General features: G+C 48.6%; 9 protein-coding genes across 9 annotated transcripts; 5 read left to right on the top strand and 4 right to left on the bottom strand.

Annotated features, from left to right (window-relative positions):
- The first annotated feature begins 585 nt into the window (after window positions 1–585).
- Window positions 586–4,759, top strand: POJ06DRAFT_24695 (uncharacterized protein). The gene is made up of 7 exons (XM_056186851.1): window positions 586–833; window positions 891–975; window positions 1,035–1,136; window positions 1,186–1,236; window positions 1,288–1,428; window positions 1,478–4,252; window positions 4,307–4,759. Coding segments are annotated over exons 1-7 (3,309 nt in total). The 5' UTR covers window positions 586–831; the 3' UTR covers window positions 4,460–4,759.
- Window positions 4,521–5,556, bottom strand: POJ06DRAFT_24686 (cytochrome oxidase complex assembly protein 1-domain-containing protein). The gene is made up of 2 exons (XM_056186837.1): window positions 5,256–5,556; window positions 4,521–5,204 (listed from the first exon to the last, which is right to left on the bottom strand). Exons 1-2 carry the CDS (start codon window positions 5,473–5,475, stop codon window positions 4,768–4,770), a joined length of 657 nt encoding a protein of 218 aa, XP_056041337.1. The 5' UTR covers window positions 5,476–5,556; the 3' UTR covers window positions 4,521–4,767.
- An 85-nt stretch (window positions 5,557–5,641) lies between these two features.
- On the top strand, window positions 5,642–6,896 carry POJ06DRAFT_260399 (translation protein). Its single transcript, XM_056188483.1, has 3 exons — window positions 5,642–6,543; window positions 6,592–6,683; window positions 6,731–6,896. The coding sequence occupies exons 1-3, from the start codon at window positions 5,717–5,719 to the stop codon at window positions 6,799–6,801; spliced, it is 990 nt and encodes a 329-aa protein (XP_056041336.1). The 5' UTR covers window positions 5,642–5,716; the 3' UTR covers window positions 6,802–6,896.
- A 10-nt stretch (window positions 6,897–6,906) lies between these two features.
- POJ06DRAFT_24672 (uncharacterized protein) lies at window positions 6,907–8,863 on the bottom strand. Its single transcript, XM_056186817.1, has one exon. It carries the CDS (start codon window positions 8,441–8,443, stop codon window positions 7,064–7,066), a length of 1,380 nt encoding a protein of 459 aa, XP_056041335.1. The 5' UTR covers window positions 8,444–8,863; the 3' UTR covers window positions 6,907–7,063.
- Window positions 8,864–10,267: 1,404 nt separating this feature from the next.
- Window positions 10,268–12,878, top strand: POJ06DRAFT_277923 (uncharacterized protein). Its single transcript, XM_056189730.1, has 2 exons — window positions 10,268–10,560; window positions 10,613–12,878. Exons 1-2 carry the CDS (start codon window positions 10,373–10,375, stop codon window positions 12,540–12,542), a joined length of 2,118 nt encoding a protein of 705 aa, XP_056041334.1. The 5' UTR covers window positions 10,268–10,372; the 3' UTR covers window positions 12,543–12,878.
- A 629-nt stretch (window positions 12,879–13,507) lies between these two features.
- On the top strand, window positions 13,508–18,010 carry POJ06DRAFT_24626 (CRM1 C terminal-domain-containing protein). The gene is made up of 10 exons (XM_056186765.1): window positions 13,508–13,683; window positions 13,834–13,863; window positions 13,952–14,024; window positions 14,124–14,195; window positions 14,299–14,405; window positions 14,465–14,963; window positions 15,012–15,109; window positions 15,162–15,735; window positions 15,785–16,251; window positions 16,304–18,010. The coding sequence occupies exons 1-10, from the start codon at window positions 13,594–13,596 to the stop codon at window positions 17,534–17,536; spliced, it is 3,243 nt and encodes a 1,080-aa protein (XP_056041333.1). The 5' UTR covers window positions 13,508–13,593; the 3' UTR covers window positions 17,537–18,010.
- A 925-nt stretch (window positions 18,011–18,935) lies between these two features.
- POJ06DRAFT_24622 (RlpA-like double-psi beta-barrel-protein domain-containing protein-containing protein) lies at window positions 18,936–20,377 on the bottom strand. The gene has a single exon (XM_056186755.1). It carries the CDS (start codon window positions 20,093–20,095, stop codon window positions 19,121–19,123), a length of 975 nt encoding a protein of 324 aa, XP_056041332.1. The 5' UTR covers window positions 20,096–20,377; the 3' UTR covers window positions 18,936–19,120.
- Window positions 20,378–21,885: 1,508 nt separating this feature from the next.
- On the top strand, window positions 21,886–23,054 carry POJ06DRAFT_260394 (uncharacterized protein). Its single transcript, XM_056188482.1, has one exon. The coding sequence runs from the start codon at window positions 21,927–21,929 to the stop codon at window positions 22,995–22,997; it is 1,071 nt and encodes a 356-aa protein (XP_056041331.1). The 5' UTR covers window positions 21,886–21,926; the 3' UTR covers window positions 22,998–23,054.
- Window positions 23,055–23,175: 121 nt separating this feature from the next.
- POJ06DRAFT_270695 (thioredoxin-like protein) lies at window positions 23,176–24,059 on the bottom strand (the record flags this gene model as incomplete). Its single annotated transcript, XM_056189455.1, has 7 exons — window positions 23,176–23,213; window positions 23,273–23,376; window positions 23,434–23,507; window positions 23,578–23,642; window positions 23,702–23,783; window positions 23,869–23,884; window positions 23,941–24,059. The coding sequence occupies 7 exons, from the start codon at window positions 24,057–24,059 to the stop codon at window positions 23,176–23,178; spliced, it is 498 nt and encodes a 165-aa protein (XP_056041330.1).
- Window positions 24,060–24,966: the final 907 nt, after the last annotated feature.

Below are 24,966 nucleotides of genomic sequence, written 5' to 3'. Positions count from 1 at the left end.
TCGCAGCCATTATCTTGCTGGTGAGTGTAGACAGCGATTTATGGCGGAAATGTCACTAATCGCGCTTCGTCGACAGCCATCGTCGCTGTTCAGTCGCAACAACATCGAGACGCGTGCAAAAGCATCGGCCACCTGGACTTCAACCAATTCGTCAGTCTGACCAGTGATTTGCTTGTCTCCACCCACACGACGTGCCTCTGTGCTCTTACTGCGCCCAGCTCAGTTAACCTTGTCTGTTTCCGCCGTTATCTATCCAGCTATGCTGTCTTCGAATTATTCTGGCCCCAGTCAGTTCTCCGCCTAGCGACAGTTTCATTCCTTGCAACCATTGGACTTTAATTGATCAACGGCATACCCGACATTGCGTTCAGTTTTATAGATAGCTATCCCGGGATTGTACTTGGTCAATTGCCGACGCGAGCGTGCGATTAAAGGCACACTAATTGCCGACAGGTTGCACTAACGCAGCGTGCAGGCCAGCTACTATTTTGTTGCTTTCTGCTTAACCTCGGGCCCCAGATCATCCCGAACTTGCCGTTATTCTGCAATCCATCGAGGTACCCGCCTAAACATCAACCTTGGTCATACGGCTTACCGCGTCACCTACACACCCCGACATCAATTAAGTTACCGACGACCCATCTCCCCCACCACCCCCTTTCGGTTCTGAGCAATATTGTTAACCTTCACCAGCAACCATATCGCCGACCATTAACATACCATTCCACTCCAGCTCGTAAATAATACGCAGTTTGGTCTTCGGCGCGAAAATTTACAATTTTCGACTTCCGCTTGGTATATTGAGCTACCGACTGCAATTCCTCCGCTGCAATGTATGCGTCCTGATCTGATCCCTTATGTACATTGCAGACTCGGACTAATTTGCTTAGGAAATTCGGCAAGTATTTGGCAAAGCGCCAGCTTGAGCTACCGGAGTATTCGAACTACTTCATCAACTACAAGGCTCTAAAGAAGGTACTTGGACAATAACTCAGTTGCGTTGATCTTAGATCAAGTTTCTAATATAGCCGCAGCTGATAAAATCGCTCGGATACGACCCAGAAAATAAAAACGCTCGACCGACGAACATAGAAACAACATTACAAGCACATAAAGTCACGTTTTTTTTCAGACTTGTATGCTCGTTTAGTGACAATAAAAATAGCCTAGGCTGACATATATCAGGAACGAGAGCTTGAGAAAGTAAATGCGTTTTACTTACAGAAGGAAGCTGAGGTAAGCCCGAATTCCTTTCATACTAGCATTTGCTAATCTAACTACATGCAGTTAAAATTGCGGTTAGCATCATTATTGGAGAAGAAAAAGATCGCGAAGTCAAAGTTGGGTGCTGTATTGAAGACGTCGGCAACGTTCATAGCTTTATATGAGGGATTTTATCGATTCAGACGAGATCTTGACAAGTTGGAAGTGAGTTTTCCACCCCCTCATTTTTTATTTTCTGTTGCTGATTTTGTAGCAATTTGTCGAATTAAATGCGACGGGGTTTTCAAAAGTCCTCAAGAAATGGGACAAGCGATCAAAATCACAAACAAAAGAACTTTACCTCTCTACAGCAGTGGAGGTACAACCAGTATTCCATCGTGAAGAAATTGCAGAACTCTCAGATCTAGCCACGACCAGTCTTCTGGAATTAGAGGCGTGGGCGGATGGCGAAGATATCAGCTTTGATCATAGGCTCGCGGATGTATCACAAATAGAGCGAACAAACGAAGAACTCGATTCAGAATTTTTGCGGAATATCTCCCGCGAATCAGAATCTTCTATTCAAGAGTGGATTACGAGGTTACAGCAGTCATCTGATGCCAATGAGCGAATTACGAAAATATTTCTGCAGTCCATATCGGGTGACGCTTCGAATAGTACATTGCGCGCCCTGTATGCCACGGGCGCGGTCAATTTGTCTTCTAAGGATGACGTCAATGACAGGACTGTTTTGCACGAAGCCGCTATCGCTGGAAGAGATGTCGTTCTGGAGTTGTTGCTCTCACAACCTGATACCGTGACAATCGATGCTTCTGTCATTGATATTTATGGCCGGACACCATTACATTATGCATGCATTCACGGACGAGAGAAAATGATTAAACCTTTACTGGCCGCGGGCGCGCCGATCGACGCGCTGGATCAAGATAACTTTACAGCTCTTCTATTCGCTATTTCTCAAGATCATCCGTCATGTGTCGAGGAACTTATATCGCGACATGTTCGTGTTGATCCAGCGAGCGAACAAGATTACATACCACTCAACATGGCCTGCCAGAAAGGGCTGTATAGTATCACAGAAATGCTCCTGAAGTCAAACGCGGAGATTATTGCCGATGCAGAGGGCTTATATCCTCAACACTTGATTGCACAGGCGGGGCATTTTAAGCTAATCCCGCTATTGAATGACCACGGTGCAGATATCAACATGGTCGACAAGCTCAATGGGTGGATAGCCGTCTTTTATGCTGCGAGCGAAGGTCATGTGGACACTGTCAAGGCACTGCTCGAAGCCGGCGCAGACCTCACGTTTGTGGACAAGAAGAACTTATCTCCGTTGTATTACGCCGCTTGGGAAGGCCATCTTGATTGCATGCGGCTATTGCTGGAAGCTGTCGCCTCTCAGAGATCGATTCATGCGGGCGTTGCTCCTACTTCGACTCCGATAATGACAATTAACGGCCGATCTGCTGCAATGCAGCCGATTGAAGAGATACCGCCAGCTGAGAGTATCGCGGATTTGGATATGGCTGATGTGGATGCCATTCCGGACTTGTCACTCCCTCCTCCGATATTGCCTCTACGACGATATGGCCACAATTTCCTGGACAACAAGACTTTTGTGGAGATTGTCTTTGATACGCCGTCGTCTCCGTCGTACCAATCGACTATTGCATCGGCGCGTCGGTCCTCCTCGTCGGCATCGTCACCGAGTTTGAACATCCCGCAGCCGAAATCGCCTACGTCACCAGTGCACCCACCCGTCAAATTCTACTCTAACATACCTGCCGCAAAGCTCACGGTTTCGTCAAAGCTGCTCGATGTTATTCCCCGGAGTTTACTGCTCCCGTTGGCAGATGATTCCCGCACACTGTCGTTCCAGATCGATAGTCTGGATGAGTTTACGATCGATTTTGAAGTCTTCCCGACGTTCGGCTCACGTATCATTGCTAAATCGGCCGCGTTGTCCCATATCTTCAAGACGCCAAATGGCAGTGGACAGTGCACGCTGCCACTGTTTGACCTTCGGCTGCAGGTTATAGGAGACCTGACGTTCAAGTTTAACGTGATAAAACCCTACCAGGGTGTTCCACTGGAAATCACAAACTTTGACGTCTACTGGAAGAGTACAAGTCAAGTTGAGTCCGTCACACCGACAGCGCCATCATCGCTCTCGTCTGTGATCGGTACGGATGGTGGTCCCGGTGGGGTTTCGAGCAGCTTGGGGTCCAACTTTTCGTTGTCGTCAAGTGCTGGAATGGCATCTCAACCTTCGGCATTTAGCAGCCATTATCTTCAGCAGACACAGGTCCATGCTTTCGTTACTGCGTCATCACTATCCGGATGCTATGCACGTGTATTTGTGCAGCTGACAAAGGATAACGTTCCGGTCGTGTATCCATGCTGGACTCTGGAAGTAGAGGGAATTGGTATCCCGCTCTGCAACGTCACGTATACTCAATTCTTGGCTCTTGGAGCATGCGATCCGGCGACACCGCGCTATAGGGAAATAGTCCGCTCCTGTACCCATGCATCTCAGGCGTTCGAAGCGTTGTACCTGTCGTACTTGTCTCTTGCTGACGCACTTGCGCTGTTGCCAGCGGACATCAACCTCGATTTGTGCATTATATACCCTACAGACGTCGAGAAGCAGCACCTCAATATTACGGCTGCGATGACCGACTTCAACACGCATGTCGACGCCATCCTCGGTGTTGTGTTTGACCACGCGCGGAAAATCCGACAGATGACTTCGTCCGCGTCGACATCGAGAACGAACCGGAACCGATCTTTAATTTTCAGTTCGCATAATCCGACAGTGTGCACGGTCCTGAACTGGAAGCAACCTAATTATCCGGTATTTTTCTGTGTGAATTTGACTGAGACGGCGGACGAGTTGCGGTTCACGAGTGCGCATGATTTACCCGTGCGGGGAGTTGAAGATCGACGGTGCAGTTCGTTGCGCGAAGCGACTACCTTTGCAAGCAACAATAACTTGATGGGTTTGATTTGCGCGTCGCGGTTGCTGGTAAGTCTCAATAGTGGTTAAAACAAACTAATACTGTTATGCTGACTGGTTTAGAATATTGTGCCGGCGCTGATCGAAAGTATCAGAGTATCGGGTCTGGTGCTGGTTGCGCAAAATAGCAAATTCGATAAATACATTGGTGGTCCAGGAATCGATGGCGTCCGCGACGATCAAGTACTTGAATTCAAAGAGACTATTGCTATGTAATCTTATTGTCTTCGAAATTGTAAATATGCTTTGGGACTATGTTAGTTTAGACGACGGGAGACTAGTTGGTGCTCTATGTGGTGCATTTATTTGTAAGTCGCGTATTTGCGTGAGAGTCTGTAGTTCTTACTGCTTCGTAAAAAATTAGTGGAATGGAGTTCAATTTTGTATGAATAAGATGTGTTTGTATGTTGTGACTTGTTATGTGTCATCACTTGTACAGCGACTTAGCCAGTGCTCATTTACATCATAATACAAATATTTTGCGGACCAGCTATTTACAGAAGATTTACTCTACTTCGACGCTCCTACTTTCCGAGCAATGAATCTCCGGCCTCGTCGTTTATCAACGGTCTCTCATCCTCGACCGTCAGATCCACCCGTCTGCCGTCTTCCGCAATCAACTCCCACGCTAACATCTCAAATGGCTCGCCCTTTGCTCGTCTAATACTTCTAAAATGTAGCGTAGCGGGTACATTCGCCGATCCAATGATTTTATAACTCAGGTCGACGTTTCCATGTAAAAAATCCAGGGAACCTGATATCCATGGGAACGCATCTTTGAACCTGATGTTCGTACCCAGCAGATCCCGCGCGGCGGGCGAACGGCGGACAGAGTAGAGCGTCGAGGAGACAATGGGGGATTGCTGTCGTTCGTAGTTGAAGAAGCCAAGCGAAATGACGGCCATTACGGAGAAGAAGACGGTGTAGTAGACTACCAGCCTCGGTGTTCGTGATTGTACATCTGCCGCGTGTTAGACGAAAACTCAGTAATGAGGAACGGCTTTGAACGAACCCGGAAGATCTCGGTCGACTGTTACTTTGAAATTGGGCTTCTCAGGAATTTCCGACGCCAGTGGTGAAGCTGTCTCATTATTCCGGCAGTTAGAAATATGGAATTGTCGCCCGTAGGAGGATATGCTTGGTATACTGCGTCGCGGGAGGAAACTGTGTAGAAATTTAATTCGCAGAGGAAGCCGCTGCCGCAGAAAAGGCTTCCAATAAATCGTCGACATATCGTATTATTAGTCCTCAATAATACTTTTCTTCGAGGTCGCTGCGTTGAACGAGGAATCTGGGACCGGGTTCAACTAAATGTCTGTCCCGCAGCACCACCTATTGACTCCCCAGCCACAAATACGCCACACCGCCACACCACCATCGCAGGGTCCCCGAGAAATGGCAATTTTTCGTTTCGGCTACTCCACAGTCAATTGCAGCTGGCCACCAATTGCGACACACTGCTCGAAGCACACGATGGTAGTCAGCAGAGTTATGGCTACTCAGCGGAGCGCGCTGCTATCATCTGCCGCGCTCCGACGGATTTTGACGGGCTGTTCAGAGTTTCGTTCCTCGTACTCAACGAGCACGTCTGCACGTCCCGACATTCCTTCTCTGTCCGAATTTATCTCGTCGTTCACGACACGCCAAGTCGAAGAACCAGTCGTCACAATACCAACTGAAGTACACACAAGCATCACGACTACGATTCCAATAGCGCCGGCTGCCCCCGGCCACCGGCGCTTCAAACGGTCCGAGCTCCCGCTGCCGGTCCTATTCGACTCACCACATGCCGCGCTGTCGAGGAAACAATTACCGAAACGAACGGGTACTATCGCGTTCAAACGCGGCATGATGTCGATTTTCGACGAGAACGGCGTGCGAATCCCGGTCACGATTCTCCAAATTGACCGGGTCGAGGTCACGTACGTCAAGACGCTCGACAAACACGGGTACTTTGCTGTTCAAGTCGGCGCCGGTGCACGGCACGCCAAAAACGTTACGAAGCCTATGTTGGGGCATTTTTCCAAAGCCGGGGTCGCGCCGAAGAAGACTGTCGCAGAGTTTAGAGTCAGGGATGAGAATGGGTTGTTACCCATTGCGCACGAGATCACGGCCGAGCATTTCAAGGAGGGACAGTTTGTGGATGTCTGGGCGCGGAGTAAAGGTAAAGGATTTTCAGGTGTCATGAAACGGCACGGATTCTCGGGTTTACCTGCGTCTCATGGTGTTTCGGTCTCGCACCGTTCTGCGGGTTCGACTGGTCAGAGTCAGGATCCCGGACGAGTTTTGAAGGGAAAGAAGTGAGTACTGCATATTACTTTAGGTGCGTACGATGCTAATAGTTCTAGGATGGCTGGTCGTATGGGAGGTGACTACGTTACTCTTCAGAACTCGAAGGTTGTCAAGATATACCCCGAATACGGATTGGTCCTAGTGAAAGGTTAGTTTGCCAGTACCTTGCGAAGAATTTTCTAACCATGTCCATAGGTCCAGTTCCAGGTCCCAAGTACGCGGCAGTGTCTGTTCAGGATGCAGTAAAGAAACCTGATGTCGAATAAATGATTACAATTTAGCTGGTGTTTTGTCTATAATTTTGTACAAGTGTATATATGGTATTAGTTATAATGGAGCAATGACAAAACGAATCCAAATACGGACTGTTCCGCTTGCTGTGCGACGGAAATAACATCGTAATTGGCATGCTTATATTAACGAAATTGGCATGCTTATATTAACGACAACAAAACATTACCCATTTCCAAGCCGTGACCATCGAATATTATCATAAATAAACTAAATATCTATTGCTCAGACGAATATCTACTTCAAATCATCCGAGCTATTTGCGAAGCGGACTTGCTTTTTTGTTTCCTCTGACGCAGTCTTCTCCTCGTCGTCGCTATCACCAATAAAGAACGGATCCTTGTCCGGAGTGGGTTCAACCGCCTTCAAGGGCTCCCACTTGCCGGAATTTCTATTCGGAGACGTCGGCGATCTGGTCGACATGCTGCTCCGCGCAGGCAGCGGCGGTGCCGAGGATGTATACAAGTCCTCATCGTCCTCCAAAATAGGCTGGCGCGAAGTCGCATCGGTTGGTGACCGTGTTTTGTACAATTCCGGGTTCCCAGCCGGTCGCGAAGGCTTTGGTGGCGGCTTGCCTGAAGTGTTGTCGACCAAATTCAGATGCGAGAAGTTACCGTCGAGTTCGGTTGGGTCATTATCGTACGAACTTTGTCGTCCAATTCGATAGTTGTACGACGTCGGCCGCGCGGTAGAAGAATATGCGCGTTCCGAGCCCGCGGATGCATAGTAATCCGTTGACGGGCTATCATCCCCATCCAATTTCTTCTTGAAGTTCGCGACCCATTCGTTTACTCTAGCTCTCGTCTCATTAAATCCCTGGACCAGGTTATCCTTAATCACAGGTAAATCATCGTCAAAGAAAGACCAATTCTTGTCAGCGCTATTTTGGTAATAGTCACTGCCGTCATATCCACTGGTCTGAGACGGTCTGTACCGCTGATCTGACTTCCGTTCGTACGACGAGGCATCGTCTTGTTGCCGCGACTGTTGTCGCCGGGAAGATTTCTGCTGCGATGCTCCGTTTAATTCTGCGGCTAGTCGACGTGCATATGCTGCGTCTGCCTCTAACTGCGCGCTTTGACTGTGCTGCTGTTTCCTACCAGTTGGACGAGCCGGCAGATCGGGTTTGAATCCAGGATCTGACATGCTCAATAACGCGTTGAAAGCAGGATGAACCTGGCCCCCACTTGCAATCAACACAGCTTTGACGACAGTTTCCTCGACGTTGGGGAAAGCCTCTATAAGGGTTTTCTGAGCTTGAGAAAATGGCGAAAGAGGTCGGGGGGGTTGTGGAGGTGGAGGCGTCTCGTCTTCCGTCGCACGCAGCTCGCTCGTATCTATCGCCCCCGGCTGTGGGAGTGCAAAGTCCTTGACCAAACTAGTGGCAGAAGCCATCCGGTCAAGTTTCGGGGAGACAGGCGTTTCGGGCGACGAATTCAGCACATCCGTCATCCTCGGACGGTCAGAGCTCGACGACGCCGACATCGATGTGGGTGATGGTTCTGACGACACCAAATCTTTGTCCTCGATCGTCCTATGGCCGCCCTCGGGGAGGCTTGTGTACTCTGGCATTGGGTCTGGTGGAACTTCCTGGAGGCGCTCGTTGGTGGAGGACATTGAGTGCAAGTATATGCTGTCTCGATCGGCGAGTTGATCCCAGTACGGGGAGATGCGAAGTAACTTTGGATTGATGTATCAAACGTACTCTCACAGATGTTGCGTATCTATGCACAGAAAAGTGAATATATTCCCCGAAACAACCCAATAAATGACAAAGTCGAGATATTGATGACGACGACGATGTCGATGGATGACGAGTAGTTCTACTCACGGCCGCAGCAGGGCCGCAGGAGCCGCGTAAGACGGTTGGCGAAATCCGGGAGAGCGCAAAGTCAGATTGACAGTTGCACACACAATTGGACACGAAATTGTGCTTTTAAGGTTGTAGACGCGACCACTTCCGTGGCATATAGAAACCGTAACATCGCCAGAGTAAGGTGTTTGTAGCTACATGTCGCCTTGGCTGCTTAATGATAATTAATTTTTAGTCGATATCCGTGAAGTGCAACTCGCCGTCGTAACCCGGTATTATAACTGCGTGATAGTTTACATACGAATGCCGATCATAAGAACTCAGATCAATATCAATTAGGTGTGACGAATCACGTTAGCGTTATACGATATTGGATGTTTTAGCACAGAGGTTGGACCAGAAACTTGAGTCGCCGTGCCGAGGGGTCAGCAGCGTGATAAAACCGTCAGCTAATACCGCTAAAGCTGTCGACCGCCAAATATCGATGCATCGCCAAAGGCATATGTTCTCAGGACAGGCTCAGGGTCGTTGGAGTCGAGACATGTTCATGAGAACCCCGAAGCCAATTTTTTGCTGCGAGTCCGATGACCTCCTCTCCTTCCTTTTGTAAAATTCGTGTCGCACCAATGACTTTCTCATAAGCGATAACGTCGCTAAGCTGATATCAATTAGCTGTAAACGTGCGCGGGCTTAACGGGTTTGACTGGTAGCATAGATTGTGCGCCGAATTCCATACATCGGCTAGTGCGTATAATGTCGATGTTCTATTTTAATTAACCTGAACTTGATCAAGGGGCCGTTGCAGCTAGCGGCCACAAGACCTGCACAGTCCACTGTCTTCAGCAGTAGCCGTTGCCGTATGGAATCGTGTATGCGAAAGTCGTCAGATTTTTAAGGTACTGTAGCAACATTTTGAATGGGCTGCGATGGCCAGGTCGGATGATGCTTACGCTTCTATAATTCGCCGTCGGTACTTTGGGTACGACAACGACAAGCAATAATTCTTGATCTGCGGAGCCGAAAGAAATTTCTAAGTCCACTATTTCATGTTAACTATCTTGCTTTCGCGGAGGAATGCAGACTTGCCAAATGGCGAGTAACCAATCACGGTTAAACTCAGGGGGATCGGGTGGCACGGTTCGACTTGGCTGTATGTTATACTTTTTGCTTCATTTCAATAAAGTGCAGTTGGAATGCACCAGTTCCCCCGGAGGCTTAGCGTATCTACACTTTTCAAATAGTCCTTGGGAGGCGGATGGCGCTGAACACAGAAAAAGTTCCGACGTAGACTCAGCGCGTCGACGCGTGGAGTCATCATCGGGCATTTATTTCTGCATTGATCCGTGCCCACAGCAGCTGGAGCCCCCTTTTCCGATTCTTCACCTTCGCCCCTGTCTCTGTAAATATCAATAATGATATCACAGTGCGCTGTTCTCACGGAGTTATGAGAATAGGCAGCGATCTCTGCAGAAGCACTGCCTAATCACAATTATCGTCTCTTTTCTTACTGGCAAAGATCGCGTCAACAAGATTCGCGTTTCTAGCGCGAAAGTTTCCAGGGTACGGGTTTCAAAGTTTGTTTTTGTTCGCGGTTCGTGACGCTCGTGCCTTGTGGTTAGACCGCGACGAACCAGCTACGAGTCCCCAAGTTCTCCTACCCGCTCCTTCGCTCGCTTCTGCTTCACCCTCGCCAGCCCTTCGTCCGCAAGCGATCGCGCACTCGACGCGTCAAGATGCTAGCCTCTAGCCACCCGGTGGAGGGAAATTTCCTTCTTCGTCGGGCCACCTCCATTGCCTCCGCTTCCTCCACTTCCACTTCATCGGCCTCAGTTGCGGAACGCAGCTGCTCATCTAATGACAAGTCCAGCTTCTGCGAGAAGCCGGTTGGTTCGCAGGCTCTTCCAATTGCTCTCGGCGTCGCGTATGTTTTGTCAATGTTTTGGTTATGAAGTTCCTGCTAACACACCCGTAAGCATTCCTTTATCCCTTGCTATTATCGTCTTATTTTTCCTGCATCGTCGCCATGTCCGTCGCCTGAAAAAAGAAGACCTTGTCGCCGCCCAGATAGATCTAACTCAGGACGACTTCGACCTGGCTCCTCCTGGTACTCGCCTCAAGGGCGGTCGCGAAAAGAACTACGGCAGTGACTATCTCCTCCCGATGACCGATGACTTTAGTCAATCCCGCATCTCGCTCAACAGTCCCTATGACGTTGTTGCGCAGGAAGTTTCTAGGCTTGTTGTGCATGGAAATCACAGCTACCCTGCTCTGCCGCGTGCTCCTGAGTCCGCCAAGCTACGAAACAGCAGTTTCTACCAGCGGGATTCGCCTTACGACTTCAGAAACCAGTTCAAGGGCGACAACGCTTCCATTAAAGCGCCTAGCACTCTGAGCACAATGACGGCGTCGACAATTGACGTCCACTCAACTCGAAACATGCCAAAACTGCCAGTCAAACGCACAAAACAGCCAAGCACCGTTGAAGAATGTTTTGAACTGCAGGAAGTGTCGAAGCCCCAATCTGTCCTGGCCAGCGCGTCGTCGTCCGATGATTCGTTTTCGGACCCCATTGTTAGCGGAGTTTACAACGGATTTCATGAGCTTGCACAGGATGACCCTTCGGCATCGGACCTGTCGTCCTCTCCTCCCGGCAAGTCGCTTTCCCCACCTGAGTCAATCCACAGTGCCCCACCGTCGCCTTTTCCGACACGTTCTGATTCTGTCCATCGGCATTCACAGCGGCATCGTAGTACCGCACCACCAGTCCCAATCCGCGTGAGCAAATTACCTCCGGAAGATAGAGTTTCGTACTACAGTGATCCGTCTGACTCTGACAGCGATGAGAGCGACGGTGTGGAAAAGCACCAGGAAGCACCAGAGCCACCGGCGCATCAGGTCTCTGTGACGTCGACGGAGGCAATTGCCCCAACAGAAGCAGAAACAGCCAATCATGCTGTTCCACAGGACAGTACATTGCAACGTGACAATGCGTTACTACGCCAGCGCTCGTTCTCATCGCCCGCCGACGCTGAAGAGCGTGTTAATCGCCAGCGTTCGTTCTATAGGGTTTATTTCGACGGAGCTATGCCTGACAGGCACGGGCCTGCGCTGCCAACTCAAATACAGGACGATTCCGCCGTTGCATACGACAGTACGGGCCGCGTCCCAGCATCACGCATGGGACCAAGATCAGGCATCAATTCGTCCCCCCATTCCTCTGCCGCTCGTGCATTGAATCCGATGCCGCGACGTCGAATGGAGTTGAACGGGAAGTTTCTGACTGAAGTCCCGAGTTCGATGTCGTCTCAGTCTGACAGGCCATCCGAAGACTGGGTACAACATCGAAGTGGACGCCAGCCATATCCTGCATCCAGCAACGGCTACTATACGCCCCCATATCAGCCACAACACCAGCAATATATGCAGCTGCCCCAGCCAATGTCGCAACGCATGCAACCAAGACAATTGCCACCGCTCCAACCATTGTCGCCGCTGCCGACGCCTTACCAGCTCGGAGAAGAAAAGATCTTGGGTTCCCCCACGTCATTCGCTCCTCCCCGTCGCCCAAGGCCAGGACCGTCCGGCAGTAGCGTCGGGTCACCAGGCGGTAGCCCGACTAATCCACAGCAGCCATGGACAGGGGTGCAGCTCCGGTCGCTGCCGACTCCATACTTGCTCCGCAACTCGGCCTCATACTCTGGCCTGGAGTTTCTACCTCCAAAGAAGTACGCGCCGAGTGGTATAGTCGCTCCCAGCTATGATGCCGACAATATGTATCAGTATGGATATGGCCAGCATACGGTCGGCAACAGGCTTAGTCAGCGGCTACCTCAGGAGTTAGTTCCAGTCGGCAGGGAAGGCGTTGAAGATAATTTGCGACCGCAGTGGAGTATGAGGGAGTAAGCAAATGATTGTAGATGCGATTATTCGCGTTGTTGATCTGGGGTAGATGAGCTCAATTTGCAAGCTCTAAATTGGTTACGGAATTCCACTTGGAAGCACCAGTTGGATAGAATAAAACAATGTATATTGACTGCATATTTGAAAAGAAGTGGATTGGGGGGATAGACGTTCATATTGGTTGTTGCATCTGTATTCTAGTTTTCTCGCGTTGCATATGGGCCCTTTGGTTATTTTTTTGCTTATTTTGCTTTGAATATGCTTGTACGATTGGTGATTAGTTGTACGTGTATATATTGATATTTGCAAATTGGATTGATTCATGACGGGACGCCGGGAGCGTCGAAATGGCAAACATGCCATAACCCTAGGACACGGTTAGGACACGGTGATTGCTTGACCGGAGCTTAACCCCGTGACGACCTGGATTCTTTCTGCGCGTGAATGCTTGGACTTCATATGCTTAACGATTTGTCCTTTAAATAATTGTCCGAGTTGTAGGCATTGAGGAAGCACGATTTCGAAAAATAATAGCTAGTAACCGCACTATATTTCCGTCCGAATTGATGGAACTTATACTGTTGGGCAAAAGGTATGAGGGGTCAAGCACCTTATCTAGTCCAGGAGAACACTGAAGAATGATCCCAAATAGGGTCAAATCGTAGTTGTTGACCGTCTGTATAATAGGACCTAGCAGAACGTTAGCCTATTTGGTTCCAAGACTTGATAGCGGATTGTGTCATAGTGGATCAAGTGATTTTCACTCCATATAATTAAAGTAGATTAGTAGAATTTATAATTGCTATTTTAGTACTTAAGCTTAGCTTTCCGACTCAGATGAACGACTGGAACTTCTCGAAGTCGGGTACCGATTCCAGCCCTCCGCCTCACGCATTCGGCCATCACCATTCCAATTTCCCAACTGCCAAAGTTCGTCGCTAAGTTTGTCCACCACATAACTCCCTTCGCGACTCTTGCACAACATACCAACACAACACCTCTAGACAAACAATCTCGGGTGGTTTAGTCCGCAAGCTTCCGACGCCGAGATCACATGGAGGCGATCCTCAATTTCGACCTCCCAGTCGACGTCGACTTGCTCGACAAAGTCGTCGATGCTTTCTACAAGGGCCCTTCGGATCAGGTATGCCAATCCCCCCCATCCCCGCGCCCATCGCCAAATCTTTCCAGCCCCGCGCAAATAGACGCGTGATTCGCGAATTATTAGAGAGTCCGCAGGGCGCTGCGATCGCTGTGTTTTCGAAATTTCGGCTAACGTTTTGATCCGCTACAGCAAAAAGCAGCACAACAAGTCTTGACACAGGTAATTTGACCATCTTCCTATAATTTTGTGTTATATAGATCGGGCAAGGCAAGGACGGAGGCTGACTTGGTGTGTTTTGTAATTGCAGTTCCAAGAACATCCTGATGCGTGGACACGTGTGGATCAGATCTTGCAGAAGTCGAATAACCCGCAGACCAAATGTAAGTTCGTTTCTGATTCCGCTTCGACGACGAATTACGGTCGTTGGAGATGCATATATCGTGAAAGGGAGAGTCTAATGCTGTGTATCTTTCGTCTAGATATCGCGTTATCGATTCTCGACAAGCTTATCAAGACGAGATGGAAGGCACTACCGGTTGATCAACAACAGGGTATGTGTCATTATTCCCACCATAGGCTAGCAAATTATCATATGACGGATGGGTTGCAATTTTCTAGTGGATAAATGGATACTAACGATGGTCGGTTTGGTAGGAATCCGAAATTTTGTGGTGACGATGTGCATTACAATGTCGAGTGACGAAGCCAAGTTTCGGAGCCAAAAGTCGCTGATCAACAAATGCAACTTGACTCTAGTCGAGGTACTTTCTTACATTCTGAAATGAGCCTAAATTGTTTCAAACTGACGGGAGTTGGGTAGATCCTTAAGCAAGAATGGCCGCAGAACTGGCCGACGTTCATTCCCGAGATCGTGCAATCGAGTAGGAGTTCGCTCAACGTGTGTGAGAACAACATGAGCATTCTCAAACTTCTCTCCGAAGAAGTTTTTGATTTTTCAGCCGAGCATATGACACAGGCGAAGGCCCGAAATTTAAAGCAGCAAATGTGTACGGAATTCTCGGAAATCCACAACCTGTGCTACGAGGTTCTTGAAAAAGCAAATCGACCGTCGCTGATCATCGCGACGCTACAGTCCTTGTTGAGGTATCTTAACTGGATCCCATACGGGTATATATTCGAGACTGGAATAATCGAGTTGCTCCTCACGCGATTTCTGTCCCCGCCGGAGTTTAGAAATTTGACTCTGAAGTGTCTTACGGAGATTGCTTCGCTTGCTTCGCCGCAATACGATAACCAGTTTTTGAGCTTGTTTTTGAGAACCATGGAAACCGTCAATGAGATCATTCCATTAACGACAGGTGAGTCGCCGACGGCTGTGGATTAATTCAGTACTAATGCATTTCAAGATTTCCGACAGTCTTACGACTCAGTCGGCACCCGTGAGCAAGAATTCATCCAAAACCTTGCAATTTTCCTCACCACATTCCTCTCTCATCACCTAAAAGTACGGTTGCTAGACTTAAATATGTAATATCGCCCACTAACCAAATTTCTAGCTTATTGAAGCGCAGGAAAACAAGGATATTCTCGTCAATTCTCATCTGTTCCTGATCAAGATCTCCCAAATCGACGAACGCGAAGTTTTCAAAGGATGTCTCGATTACTGGTCTCGTCTTGTGCTCGAGCTCTATGAAGAAGTCCAGCAACTTCCGCTTGCCGAAATGAACCCCCTCATGCAACTCAACTTCGCCTCCCCTGCCGGCGCATTTGCAAACGGCGGTGCGGCACACCCGGATGTGCTCGCAAACTACCCGTTACGGAAGCACATGTACGGGCAAGTCCTGTCCAATCTGCGGTTAGTTATGATCGAGAAGATGGTGCGGCCAGAAGAAGTCCTTATTGTTGAGAACGACGAGGGTGAGATTGTGAGGGAGTTTGTGAAGGAGAGCGATACGATTACATTGTACAAGAGCATGCGTGAGGTGCTGGTCTATCTGACGCATTTGGATGTCGTTGACACGGAGATCATCATGACGAATAAATTGGCGAGACAGATTGATGGCAGCGAATGGTCGTGGAATAATCTAAACACATTGTGTTGGGCTATTGGCTCGATTTCGGGCGCAATGAGTATGGTCTTCTAGTTTCAAGTTCGGCTGGAATTACTAATATTATATAGACGAGGAAATGGAAAAGCGGTTTTTGGTCATGGTAATCAAGGATTTGCTTGGTCTTACGGAAATGAAGCGTGGCAAAGACAACAAGGCCGTCGTTGCCTCTAATATTATGTACATTGTCGGCCAGTACCCCAGATTTTTGAAAGCACACTGGAAATTCTTGAAGACGGTCGTCAACAAGCTATTTGAGTTTATGCACGAGACGCACGAAGGTGTGCAAGACATGGCGTGCGATACGTTTATCAAGATTGCCCAAAAGTGCAAGCGACATTTCGTTGCGCAGCAGGCTAATGAGACGGAACCTTTTATTGATGAGATTGTGAGGACGTTGGATAAGATTACATCTGATTTGCAGCCGCAGCAGGTGCACACATTTTATGAGGCTTGTGGATATATGATTTCTGCGCAACCGGCGAAGAATATTCAGGAGAGACTAATTAGCGAGTTAATGGCCATGCCTAACAGTGCTGTGAGTAGTTCCGATCCGCTGGTACAATATATAAACTTGCTGACGATGGTAGTGGGATGCGATTATTCAGCAGGCTGCGCAGAACGCGGAGATCCTTTCTGACACTAATACAATCAAGATCATCGCCAACATCATGAAGACCAATGTCGCGGCATGCACATCAATGGGCGCTTGTTTCTACCCGCAGCTCGTCCGTAATTACCTGGATATGCTGGGATTATACAAGGCTGTCAGCGAAATGATTTCTGAGTCAATCGCAGTTCAGGGAACCATTGCGACTAAGACACCGAGGGTGCGGGGCCTGCGGACGGTTAAAAAGGAGATTCTAAAACTTATTGAGACGTATATGAGCAAAGCTGAAGATCTAGATACAGTTAACAATACTATGATTCCACCGCTTTTGGAGGCCGTTTTGGGCGATTACAACAGAAACTTGCCCGATGCTCGAGATGCTGAAGTTTTGAACTGCATGACTACTATTGTGACTCGGTTAGAAGGTTTGATTACAGACAAGGTCGTCCTTATCCTGGAAAACGTGTTCGAGTGCACGCTCTCAATGATCAACAAGGATTTTACAGAGTACCCTGAGCACAGAGTCGAATTTTTCAAGCTACTTCGAGCTATTAACGTCCACTGTTTTCCAGCACTGCTCAAGCTCCCGGGTCCAGTGTTCGGCTTCGTCGTTGACGCTTGTCTGTGGGCCAGCAAGCACGACAACCGCGACGTCGAGGCCGCGGGTCTCAATATCTGCGTCGAAGTCATCAACAACATCTCCGAAAGTGACCAACAGATTGCGGACGCATTCTACCAAAGTTTCTTCATCCATATTCTCAAAGACGTATTCTTCGTGCTTACGGACGCCGATCACAAGGCGGGATTTAAGCTCCAGGCATTCCTGCTCGCGCGTATGTTTGAGCTCGTGGGGTCAAACAAGATTTCCGCGCCATTGTATAAACCCGACGAGGCGCCAGCCGGCACATCGAACGCAGATTTCTTGCGAGAATACTCCGCCAACATGCTCATGAACGCGTTCCCGCATCTACAGCGTGCACAGGTGGACAATTTCGTCACGGGCTTGTTCAAGCTTACGGACAACCAGAACAAATTCAAGCTCAATCTCCGCGACTTTTTGGTACAGATTAGGGAATATGGCGGCGACTCGACTGACTACTTGTATGCGGACGAACGCGAGTCTGAGATGCTTGCCAAGCAAAAGGCCGAGCGCGAGCGGGCGCTTAAGGTTGGCGGATTGATCAAACCATCTGAGATGGACGAGGACATTTGACTTGATGACCAGGTTGTCGAAAAGAGGGACGTGATTGTTGTGGATGCGGAGGATTGGACTTCCGGGTGGTGGTGCTGACGATGTGTGTATCAAAAATGTATGACCATGGTATTCTTTACTATACTACTACATTACTACTATTAGTATCACTATACATTACTATCATTATTACTTGTGACTGTTATTAGTTTATATATACAGTAGTTTAATTTGAATTGCTCTCTTTTGCCAAAGAAAGTGTATTTGTACCCGTTTCTGATATATTTTAAGTCTGCTATCGTTCTTGTAAGTTACTTGTTACGAAAATAAGGCCAAATAAATTTGACGAGACTTAAAGCATTTTGCGAGTCGCGACAAGGCTCAGTTAGGCGCCGCCGATTCGCACGTCTGACAGAAGACTTAACATCACCATCAAATCGCCGTCGGCGTACGGCGACTACTCTGTCTGCTTGAATGACAGAAATGCCCACGGTGCTTGCGTGATGTGCGAATGCAGACCGCCAGGGTCGTAAAGCCGTCAACAAACATCCTTACGGTTTCAAAAATCCAGACAGTCGGCCGCCCAACCTTGGCAAGCTTTCTGAGTGATCCACAAAATATTCAATTTGCATAGCACAGGTCAAACCATTCGGACGAACGCATCCAAGTGTTCGTAAACTTGCTTGATTTCAGCCATCAGAGTTGCGTTGTCCTTCGATCACCTCGATTTCCGGCTCTTGTGCATCTTCCGCGAACGACGAATTGAGACGACGGATGTTTTTGCCGTTGATGCCGTCGACGCCGTGGAAGTATTGTCGCCAAGTTCGATATCTAAAGCGGGCTTGCGATGACCAACTAAATTAGCAATAGTGACACCGTTGGTTAATACCCTAACCCGACACAGCTCCAACTTTAGCTGCAACCCAACAGAGAGTTACCAACGTTGGCGGGTTCCCACGCGGGCCGTGATGTCTATCAATCCACCGCAGCAACGGTTAAGCGTGAGACATTTTGAACGACTCCTAACGGTTACGAATTTTTTCGATCCCGACTCAAGGCTCACGTTCTGTCGTTCGGCGGGTGGGTTCACGGTCAGCTCTTTCACAATGGATGTTAAAGAAATTGTGCATGGAGCCGCGGTGGTCTCGGATCGTGGGGATACAATGACTGCGTCAAAGAGGGTTGGGTGTGACAATCTGCCATCAAAATCACGTCATTCACTCAAACACTGTTAGGATCCGGTCTGCAGGCATGCTGGACAATATTGCAAGGCCTGAAACGTGCAATCATTGATTGAGCGTATTTGATATAATCTCAATTGTAGCTATCATAAATATATATATACATAAATGAAAAAAAAGCCATCATACGATAGATATCTCTAATATAAAATGTCGGACGTAAGAACATGTGTCTCATAGATATCATCTCTAATAAATAGGAAATCGCAAATAATGTCCCAAGTATCCCGTAATTTCAATTTCCGTTCAGGTCGTAACGTCGTTAACAGTTTTTTTTGTCATTGGTATCCATTTTAATCCCAAAACCCTAAACACAAAGAAAACATTATCACATCATCACGTTGATTGACGTTTCGCGCGAAATTTAATCATCCCAGCTCCAGGTGATTGGGATTCTACCCTCAGACTCCTGCCCAAGCTGGCCGAACGCGGTAGGAGAAAAGTCGAGGTCGTACTCCGCACAACCGGGGCAAGTGTCGACGACGGTGACTTTGACTGAGGACGAGTCACGATACGCTGTAATGGTCTTGCCGCACAAGGGGTTCGCGTTCGGGTTACCGTTCGAGTCGGCGTCCATGATGGTGTGCGAAATGGCGACAATGTAATCGCTGTCAGTACTGGTGATCCCGCAAGAGCCAAGACCGGTGGAGTAGAAGGTACCTTCACCGGAATAGCTGCCGCTGCCGCCGCTGGAGGTGGTGCTGGAGACGGCGGGCACGGACGCCTCGGTGGAAGAAGCTGCCTGCTCTACATAGGTGCTGGTAGGGCCTTCAGTCGTCGTAGGCTCGACGTAGACAGAAGTGGTGGTGGGCTCAACATATGCCGATGAGGTGGTTGGCTCAGGCTCGACATAACTGGACGTAGTCGGCTGCGGTTCAACGTACGAAGAAGTGGTAGGCTCGACATAAACCGACAACGGGGTTGGCTCAGGCTGCACATAGGTAGATGTAGTCGTCTCCGGTTCAACGTAGGAAGAGGTAGATGGCTCAATATAAGTGGAAGAAGTAGTTGGCTCCGCCTCGGGAGTCGACGAAGTGGTAGCCTCAGGAATCGAGATAGTGGAAGAGGAGATGTCGCTAGAGACTGAAGTGAAAAAATTCTGCTGATACACCACCGAGGAGGTAGGCTCGACAGAGGGAACAGACGAGGTCGCAAATGTGGACGTGGTCGCAACAGGATCGTCGACGGCGGTAGCGTAGACGACGATGGTTTGAACCATGGTAACGGTCTCTACATAGTCGACGTTCTCGGTGACGGTCACCCAAGAAACAGCTCGCTTATCGAACGGAGCAGCAAAGGCGGCAGAGGCCAAAGTAAGGATCGTGAGGAGAAATCTCATTTTGAACTGAATATAAAGAACGAGTGACTGCAGTCCGAAAGTAACGATATGATAAATGCGCTTGAACTTGAGCTGGCCAAAAGGATGAAAACGAAGGAACTGGCAGACTTGTGCTTCTGCCGGAGCCGAGAAAAACTAAACTAGGAAAAAAAGGAAGGAATGGAACGAACAAGTCCAGAGGCGCTAAACTGCAGAAAGAACGCTTTGAAAAGAGCAAACAAAAAGTGACAAAACAGAACCAGAGAAGAAAGGGAAAAGATGGGGACCGTTGTCGGTTTTAAGTGGGACGAGCGTTTGGTGGGTGGTGTCAATAATAACGGGTCTGGAACCGGCTAGCGTGGACGGCAAGGATTGCATGCAGAAGCAAGGGCAGGTACGCGTTTTTGGCGTGGCAGCCACGCGTAAAACACGTGTAGCCCCTTACAATTAGAGTTCCGCTGCTCGTGCAGGCGGCTAACCCGGCTAAGCCCGAAAGCCTTGGCACTAGTTTTATGCCCTTTCGGTGGGTGCGGTTGTGCCGCGTGTTCGACCACACCGCGCGGCCAATAGGGTAATAAGTGGGGAGACGCACCGGGGGATGAAACGACTGGTCGGTCGGATTGACACTCCCCCCAAAGCCCCTGCTGGTTCCCCTGCGCTCCCCAGTCTCCCTAGCTAGCATCGCAAGACGCGTGGAGATGCATGAAACTAGGCGCGACGGCCTGAGTTGTGCGTAGAGCAGTGTTTCGGGAACGAACGAGGACCGTGAAGGCGGCGGTTGCAGTTGGCGTTATCGCCTTAGAAACAGTTAGTAGACCAACGGTCGAACACAACGACAACAATTCAGCATAACTATTCTAATTAATAAAATACGAGACCGCCGCACGCATCTAAAATTTGTATAATCTGCTGTTGTCTTGGTCGGCCACGTACGAGAATTGCCCGAAATTGCAATGTGAGCCGTTGTTCGCTGGCCGTCCCAAAATAATCAAACTGTAATACCTCCTCGGCGACGCGATTTCGTACTGCCACGCTTATCCTGTTCGGGAAGTCTAATTAAACACGCGGTCCAATTATTCAGCCATTTCTGTCGAAGCGTGATGATAACTCTTAAAAGTTAGAAAAATCGATGAAACTGCCTCTCGTTCATTTTACTGCGAGGCTAGTATGTGTGCGATTCGCCTCGCAGTCGACAGATACGAAATAGCAGCGATTGGATGTAGTGAATCACGGCCTCTGTACTGAGCCGAATCGCCCAATACCATGTTACCCATGATACTATCTTATGCGACGAGCCACAGAGTCACGTTGCATATCTGCCGCTGAGAGAGTGCGCGCTGCGCTTAAGCATGTCAACCGAATATTAGCTACTCACAAGACTTTCAAACGATAATGCTGATGAAGCAAACCCACCGACATCCCGCATATTGTTGAGATTAAGCACTCGAAGCACAACCTTAAATAGTCTCTGCCGACGAATCCAGAATCGATCAAATCCCGAGTTTCCGGTTCATTCAGGAAGAAATCGAAATGAAGCGTCGCGGCTGATGCAGATCCAGCGTTGTCGTCGATGGCTCAACATTAGCGGTCGGTAGTAAATATCTCGTCTAGTCGTAGCGTATACTGCTTCACCATGGGGTAGAAACTCAACGATCGTTGCAGGCACTTAGCATTACAACTACAACGAAATCGCAGTTTACTGCTTAACCCGAGGATATCGCGATCGTTCTATATGCACCAAAATAACCCTACACATCGTAGCTAAATCAAAGGACGCGCTCTACCTCCCGATTAGCATAGCTAAACCGAACCACCAATCAGTCCATGTAAATCAAAACCATTCCCCTTTGCAATGACAGGGCCGTACCACCAGGCAACCGCGGAAGTCCACCCGCTGTCTGCAACACTCATAACCCAGCTGCAACATCTCTTTTACGAGAAATACGGTGTTCGGCCATCCGGCGCGTACTGGATCACGCCAATTTATAATACGAAGCTGCAATCGACAAAAAAAAGTACCACTGCGCCAGCGCTATTATTCGGGAGACTAGAACAGTTTTTCCTCGACGATGACCTACGCCGTACCATTCCACCGTTGCTCCCGCCAAGCGCGAACGGTGACGCGAATGAGGTGTTGACGCCCCCGATCCAGTATTACTATCAGAACCATGGAGAAGACAGGTTTCGGGAACAGGATCTAGTTAGCTGTGTCAAAGGGTCGAATGTCATTCCTGACGGCATCGCGTCAATGCGCTCGGCGACAATTACCGGACCTGTCACATTTCAAATTGCCGATGTGCAAGAAATAGGCATCAGTCGGAGTGAACAGGTGCGGAAGATCGAGGAAGGCATGTGTGATAGTGGTGACAGTGGCCGGAAAGTCGTGAGAGATGTTCCCGCCGACGTCGACGATGCTGTTGAAATCGACGCCAGTGGAAGGGTACCGAGCGGGACGGCTATGGCTAGTGGAGTCCAGTTTCACACGTTCAATGGCACGCAGCCTGGGAAGACGCGGACTCCTATTTTCGGGAAAAAATTTTGCAAGGTGTTGTTGCAAGACACATTGGGCCGTTGTTACTGGGCTCTAGAGTCTAAGCCAATTAACGATTTGGAAGTCGGCCTGAAGTTAGGCACGAAAATCACGCTCAATAACGTCACTGTTTTGCGGGGCGTGATAATGTTAAAGCCCACTAGCGTCATTTTACGCGGCGGGGCGATTGATGAATGGAATACGGAGTACATTGTAAAACTTATGAGTAGGTTGAAGCGGGAAATAGGTCACGAAGAAATCAACACTCCGGGTCCGCGAAATGGAGGTACAACTGTGGCAACTCCACAGCCTGATCCAGAGATCATTGTGGACGACGACGACGACAACTACATTGATGATGACCTCGATGACGCGGATTTCGAAGACTTATAGTCTCGAAAATCATTATTGCATTGGTGCTGGCGTTTGGTTAGGGCCCTGAATACGATTATAAATTAAATGTACACGTATAATTATTTCCCTGTATTAAAAATTAACAATTCACTTTACCACCTCGCCCCTATCATTCAAGTCGCTCTTTCAATCTTTTGCTGTTACTGAGATGCCATATCTAAGCAATGAGCTTAGCGACGTCCGCATCAAGGCTCTCTGTTTAAGCAGTTAGCAACAGCATCAATTACGGCACCATCACGTAAACCTCAACTCACCCGGAGTAGACATGGAGGAGTATCGCTGGAAAACATTGCCCTGCTTGTCAATCAAGAACTTCTCAAAGTTCCACTTGATTCCTCGGAAGCCAAGGATACCAGCCCTGCGTCATATACGTTAAAAATTCATTGCATGGAAACTAATAGTTGTAAAATCGTACTTCTTAGACTTGAGGAATTTGTACACTGGGTCAGCATGGTCGCCGTTGACATCGATCTTTTTCAAAACAGGGAACTGTAGATGCCTATGTTAGCTACTCCGCCCCCGCAAAAATGAACTGCTATTAACTAAATGTCAACCATACAGTGACGCCATAGTTAAGCGTGCAGAACGAGGCGATCTCCTCATCGGTACCGGGTTCCTGGCGACCTGGTCATTTGTTAACTAACATTGCCCTGTAGCTCGCGACTGCGTAAATTAGCACGGACCGAACTGGTTGCAAGGAAACCCGAGGATCTCAAGACCTTGGTCGTGATACTTCTTGTAAAGGTCCTCGAGACCCTTATATTGCTATACCACAATGGTCAGTCGTTGTCTAAGCGACGCGTGGACATCCATCGCTTGTCCGTCCGCATGGAAAGGTCTTCGAACTTACAGGAGTGAATCCGCACCTACAGGTAATCATGGTCAGCATGCTCTAAGTTCCGGCTTGCTATCATGTACATACTTTGAAGCAACATTGACGACGAGGACGACCTTGTCCTCAAGTTTGTGGAAATCAAACGGCTCGGACTTCTTGTCCAACGGCTTGAGGTCGTAAAAAGTCTCTGGAACCTCGGAAGACATTGTTCTCGTATTGTAATAGCGTTGTGTTGCTTAGCTTTATTGCCACTTGAATTGGTTCTCCGGGTTCGCGACTGATATCTGGGGATGGCGGCTGGGGAAGCTAGAGGAGCTTAAGAATGTCTTCCTGCCATTGAAACGGCGTGAGGTTAGGGCTCTTTTGATGACGTTGGACAAGACAACTGTACCAAGACTGCAAGTACCTAGTTATGCATATGATTTATATTACGAGATACGACGACGCAAACACATGACAGGATACCGCCGTGATTTCTAGGTAATTACGTTGGCTATTGAGCATGTCAGTAGTACGCTCGTATTCGTTTTTAAACTGTCGCCTTTGGCGGACAGTCCGGAACTCAAAATCCTGAGCTCCGTCGCGACTCCCGAGTAAACAAGGTTGACCCTATTATGTCGCCGGTACATATCTTATGGAGATCAAGTAATTCAAGGGTCTTTTGACATGTTCATAGCAGTTCACAGAATATTCATATGATGATGATGCGGAAGAACCATAAGGATTTGCTAATATCAATCCTGGACAGGGCAGGCAGACTTAATTAATGCTTATGTTGCGCTTATGGTGCAGCGAATTCACTTTCTTTTCGTGCATCGTTAAATATGCAATCATTTACGAACGAGAGGAGCTTTGCCTCCGTTGATTTGTAATTGTAATGCAACATTGCAGACTAGTTTACCTTTGGCAATGCAGTAGCTTGGCATTAGCTTTCAAAATGAAGATATTCAAAGGCTAAGATGGGTCGGCATGCACGATTTCAATGCAAACCTACACAAACCCATTGTCTAGCTTAACTCTCAGCCGCTCGCATCCTACGGTTATGACATGCAGTTCCGTTTTCCTGATTTTCCCATGCATGGCACGGAGCACCGCAACGATTCGGGCAGGATC

This window comes from Lipomyces tetrasporus, assembly GCF_029532465.1.
Source record: "Lipomyces tetrasporus strain NRRL Y-64009 chromosome Unknown POJ06scaffold_10, whole genome shotgun sequence".
Classification (NCBI taxonomy): Eukaryota; Fungi; Ascomycota; class Lipomycetes; order Lipomycetales; family Lipomycetaceae; genus Lipomyces; species Lipomyces tetrasporus.
Note: the sequence above shows the minus strand (reverse complement) of the source record. Positions and strands in the feature narration are given on the sequence as shown.

Coding starts and splice junctions, on each gene's coding strand:
- POJ06DRAFT_24672 (XM_056186817.1), bottom strand. CDS start 8,443: ATGTCCTCCACCAACGAGCGCCTCCAGGAAGTTCCACCAGACCCAATG.
- POJ06DRAFT_260399 (XM_056188483.1), top strand. CDS start 5,717: ATGGTAGTCAGCAGAGTTATGGCTACTCAGCGGAGCGCGCTGCTATCA. Junction 6,544..6,591: donor CGAGTTTTGAAGGGAAAGAA/GTGAGTACTGCA, acceptor TAATAGTTCTAG/GATGGCTGGTCGTATGGGAG. Junction 6,684..6,730: donor CGGATTGGTCCTAGTGAAAG/GTTAGTTTGCCA, acceptor CCATGTCCATAG/GTCCAGTTCCAGGTCCCAAG.
- POJ06DRAFT_24622 (XM_056186755.1), bottom strand. CDS start 20,095: ATGAGATTTCTCCTCACGATCCTTACTTTGGCCTCTGCCGCCTTTGCT.
- POJ06DRAFT_24695 (XM_056186851.1), top strand. Junction 976..1,034: donor ACTACAAGGCTCTAAAGAAG/GTACTTGGACAA, acceptor ATATAGCCGCAG/CTGATAAAATCGCTCGGATA. Junction 1,429..1,477: donor GAGATCTTGACAAGTTGGAA/GTGAGTTTTCCA, acceptor CTGATTTTGTAG/CAATTTGTCGAATTAAATGC.
- POJ06DRAFT_260394 (XM_056188482.1), top strand. CDS start 21,927: ATGACAGGGCCGTACCACCAGGCAACCGCGGAAGTCCACCCGCTGTCT.
- POJ06DRAFT_24626 (XM_056186765.1), top strand. CDS start 13,594: ATGGAGGCGATCCTCAATTTCGACCTCCCAGTCGACGTCGACTTGCTC. Junction 14,406..14,464: donor GCAACTTGACTCTAGTCGAG/GTACTTTCTTAC, acceptor GGAGTTGGGTAG/ATCCTTAAGCAAGAATGGCC. Junction 15,110..15,161: donor TCCTCTCTCATCACCTAAAA/GTACGGTTGCTA, acceptor CCAAATTTCTAG/CTTATTGAAGCGCAGGAAAA.
- POJ06DRAFT_277923 (XM_056189730.1), top strand. CDS start 10,373: ATGCTAGCCTCTAGCCACCCGGTGGAGGGAAATTTCCTTCTTCGTCGG. Junction 10,561..10,612: donor CCAATTGCTCTCGGCGTCGC/GTATGTTTTGTC, acceptor CACACCCGTAAG/CATTCCTTTATCCCTTGCTA.
- POJ06DRAFT_24686 (XM_056186837.1), bottom strand. CDS start 5,475: ATGTCGACGATTTATTGGAAGCCTTTTCTGCGGCAGCGGCTTCCTCTG. Junction 5,205..5,255: donor AGTCGACCGAGATCTTCCGG/GTTCGTTCAAAG, acceptor AACACGCGGCAG/ATGTACAATCACGAACACCG.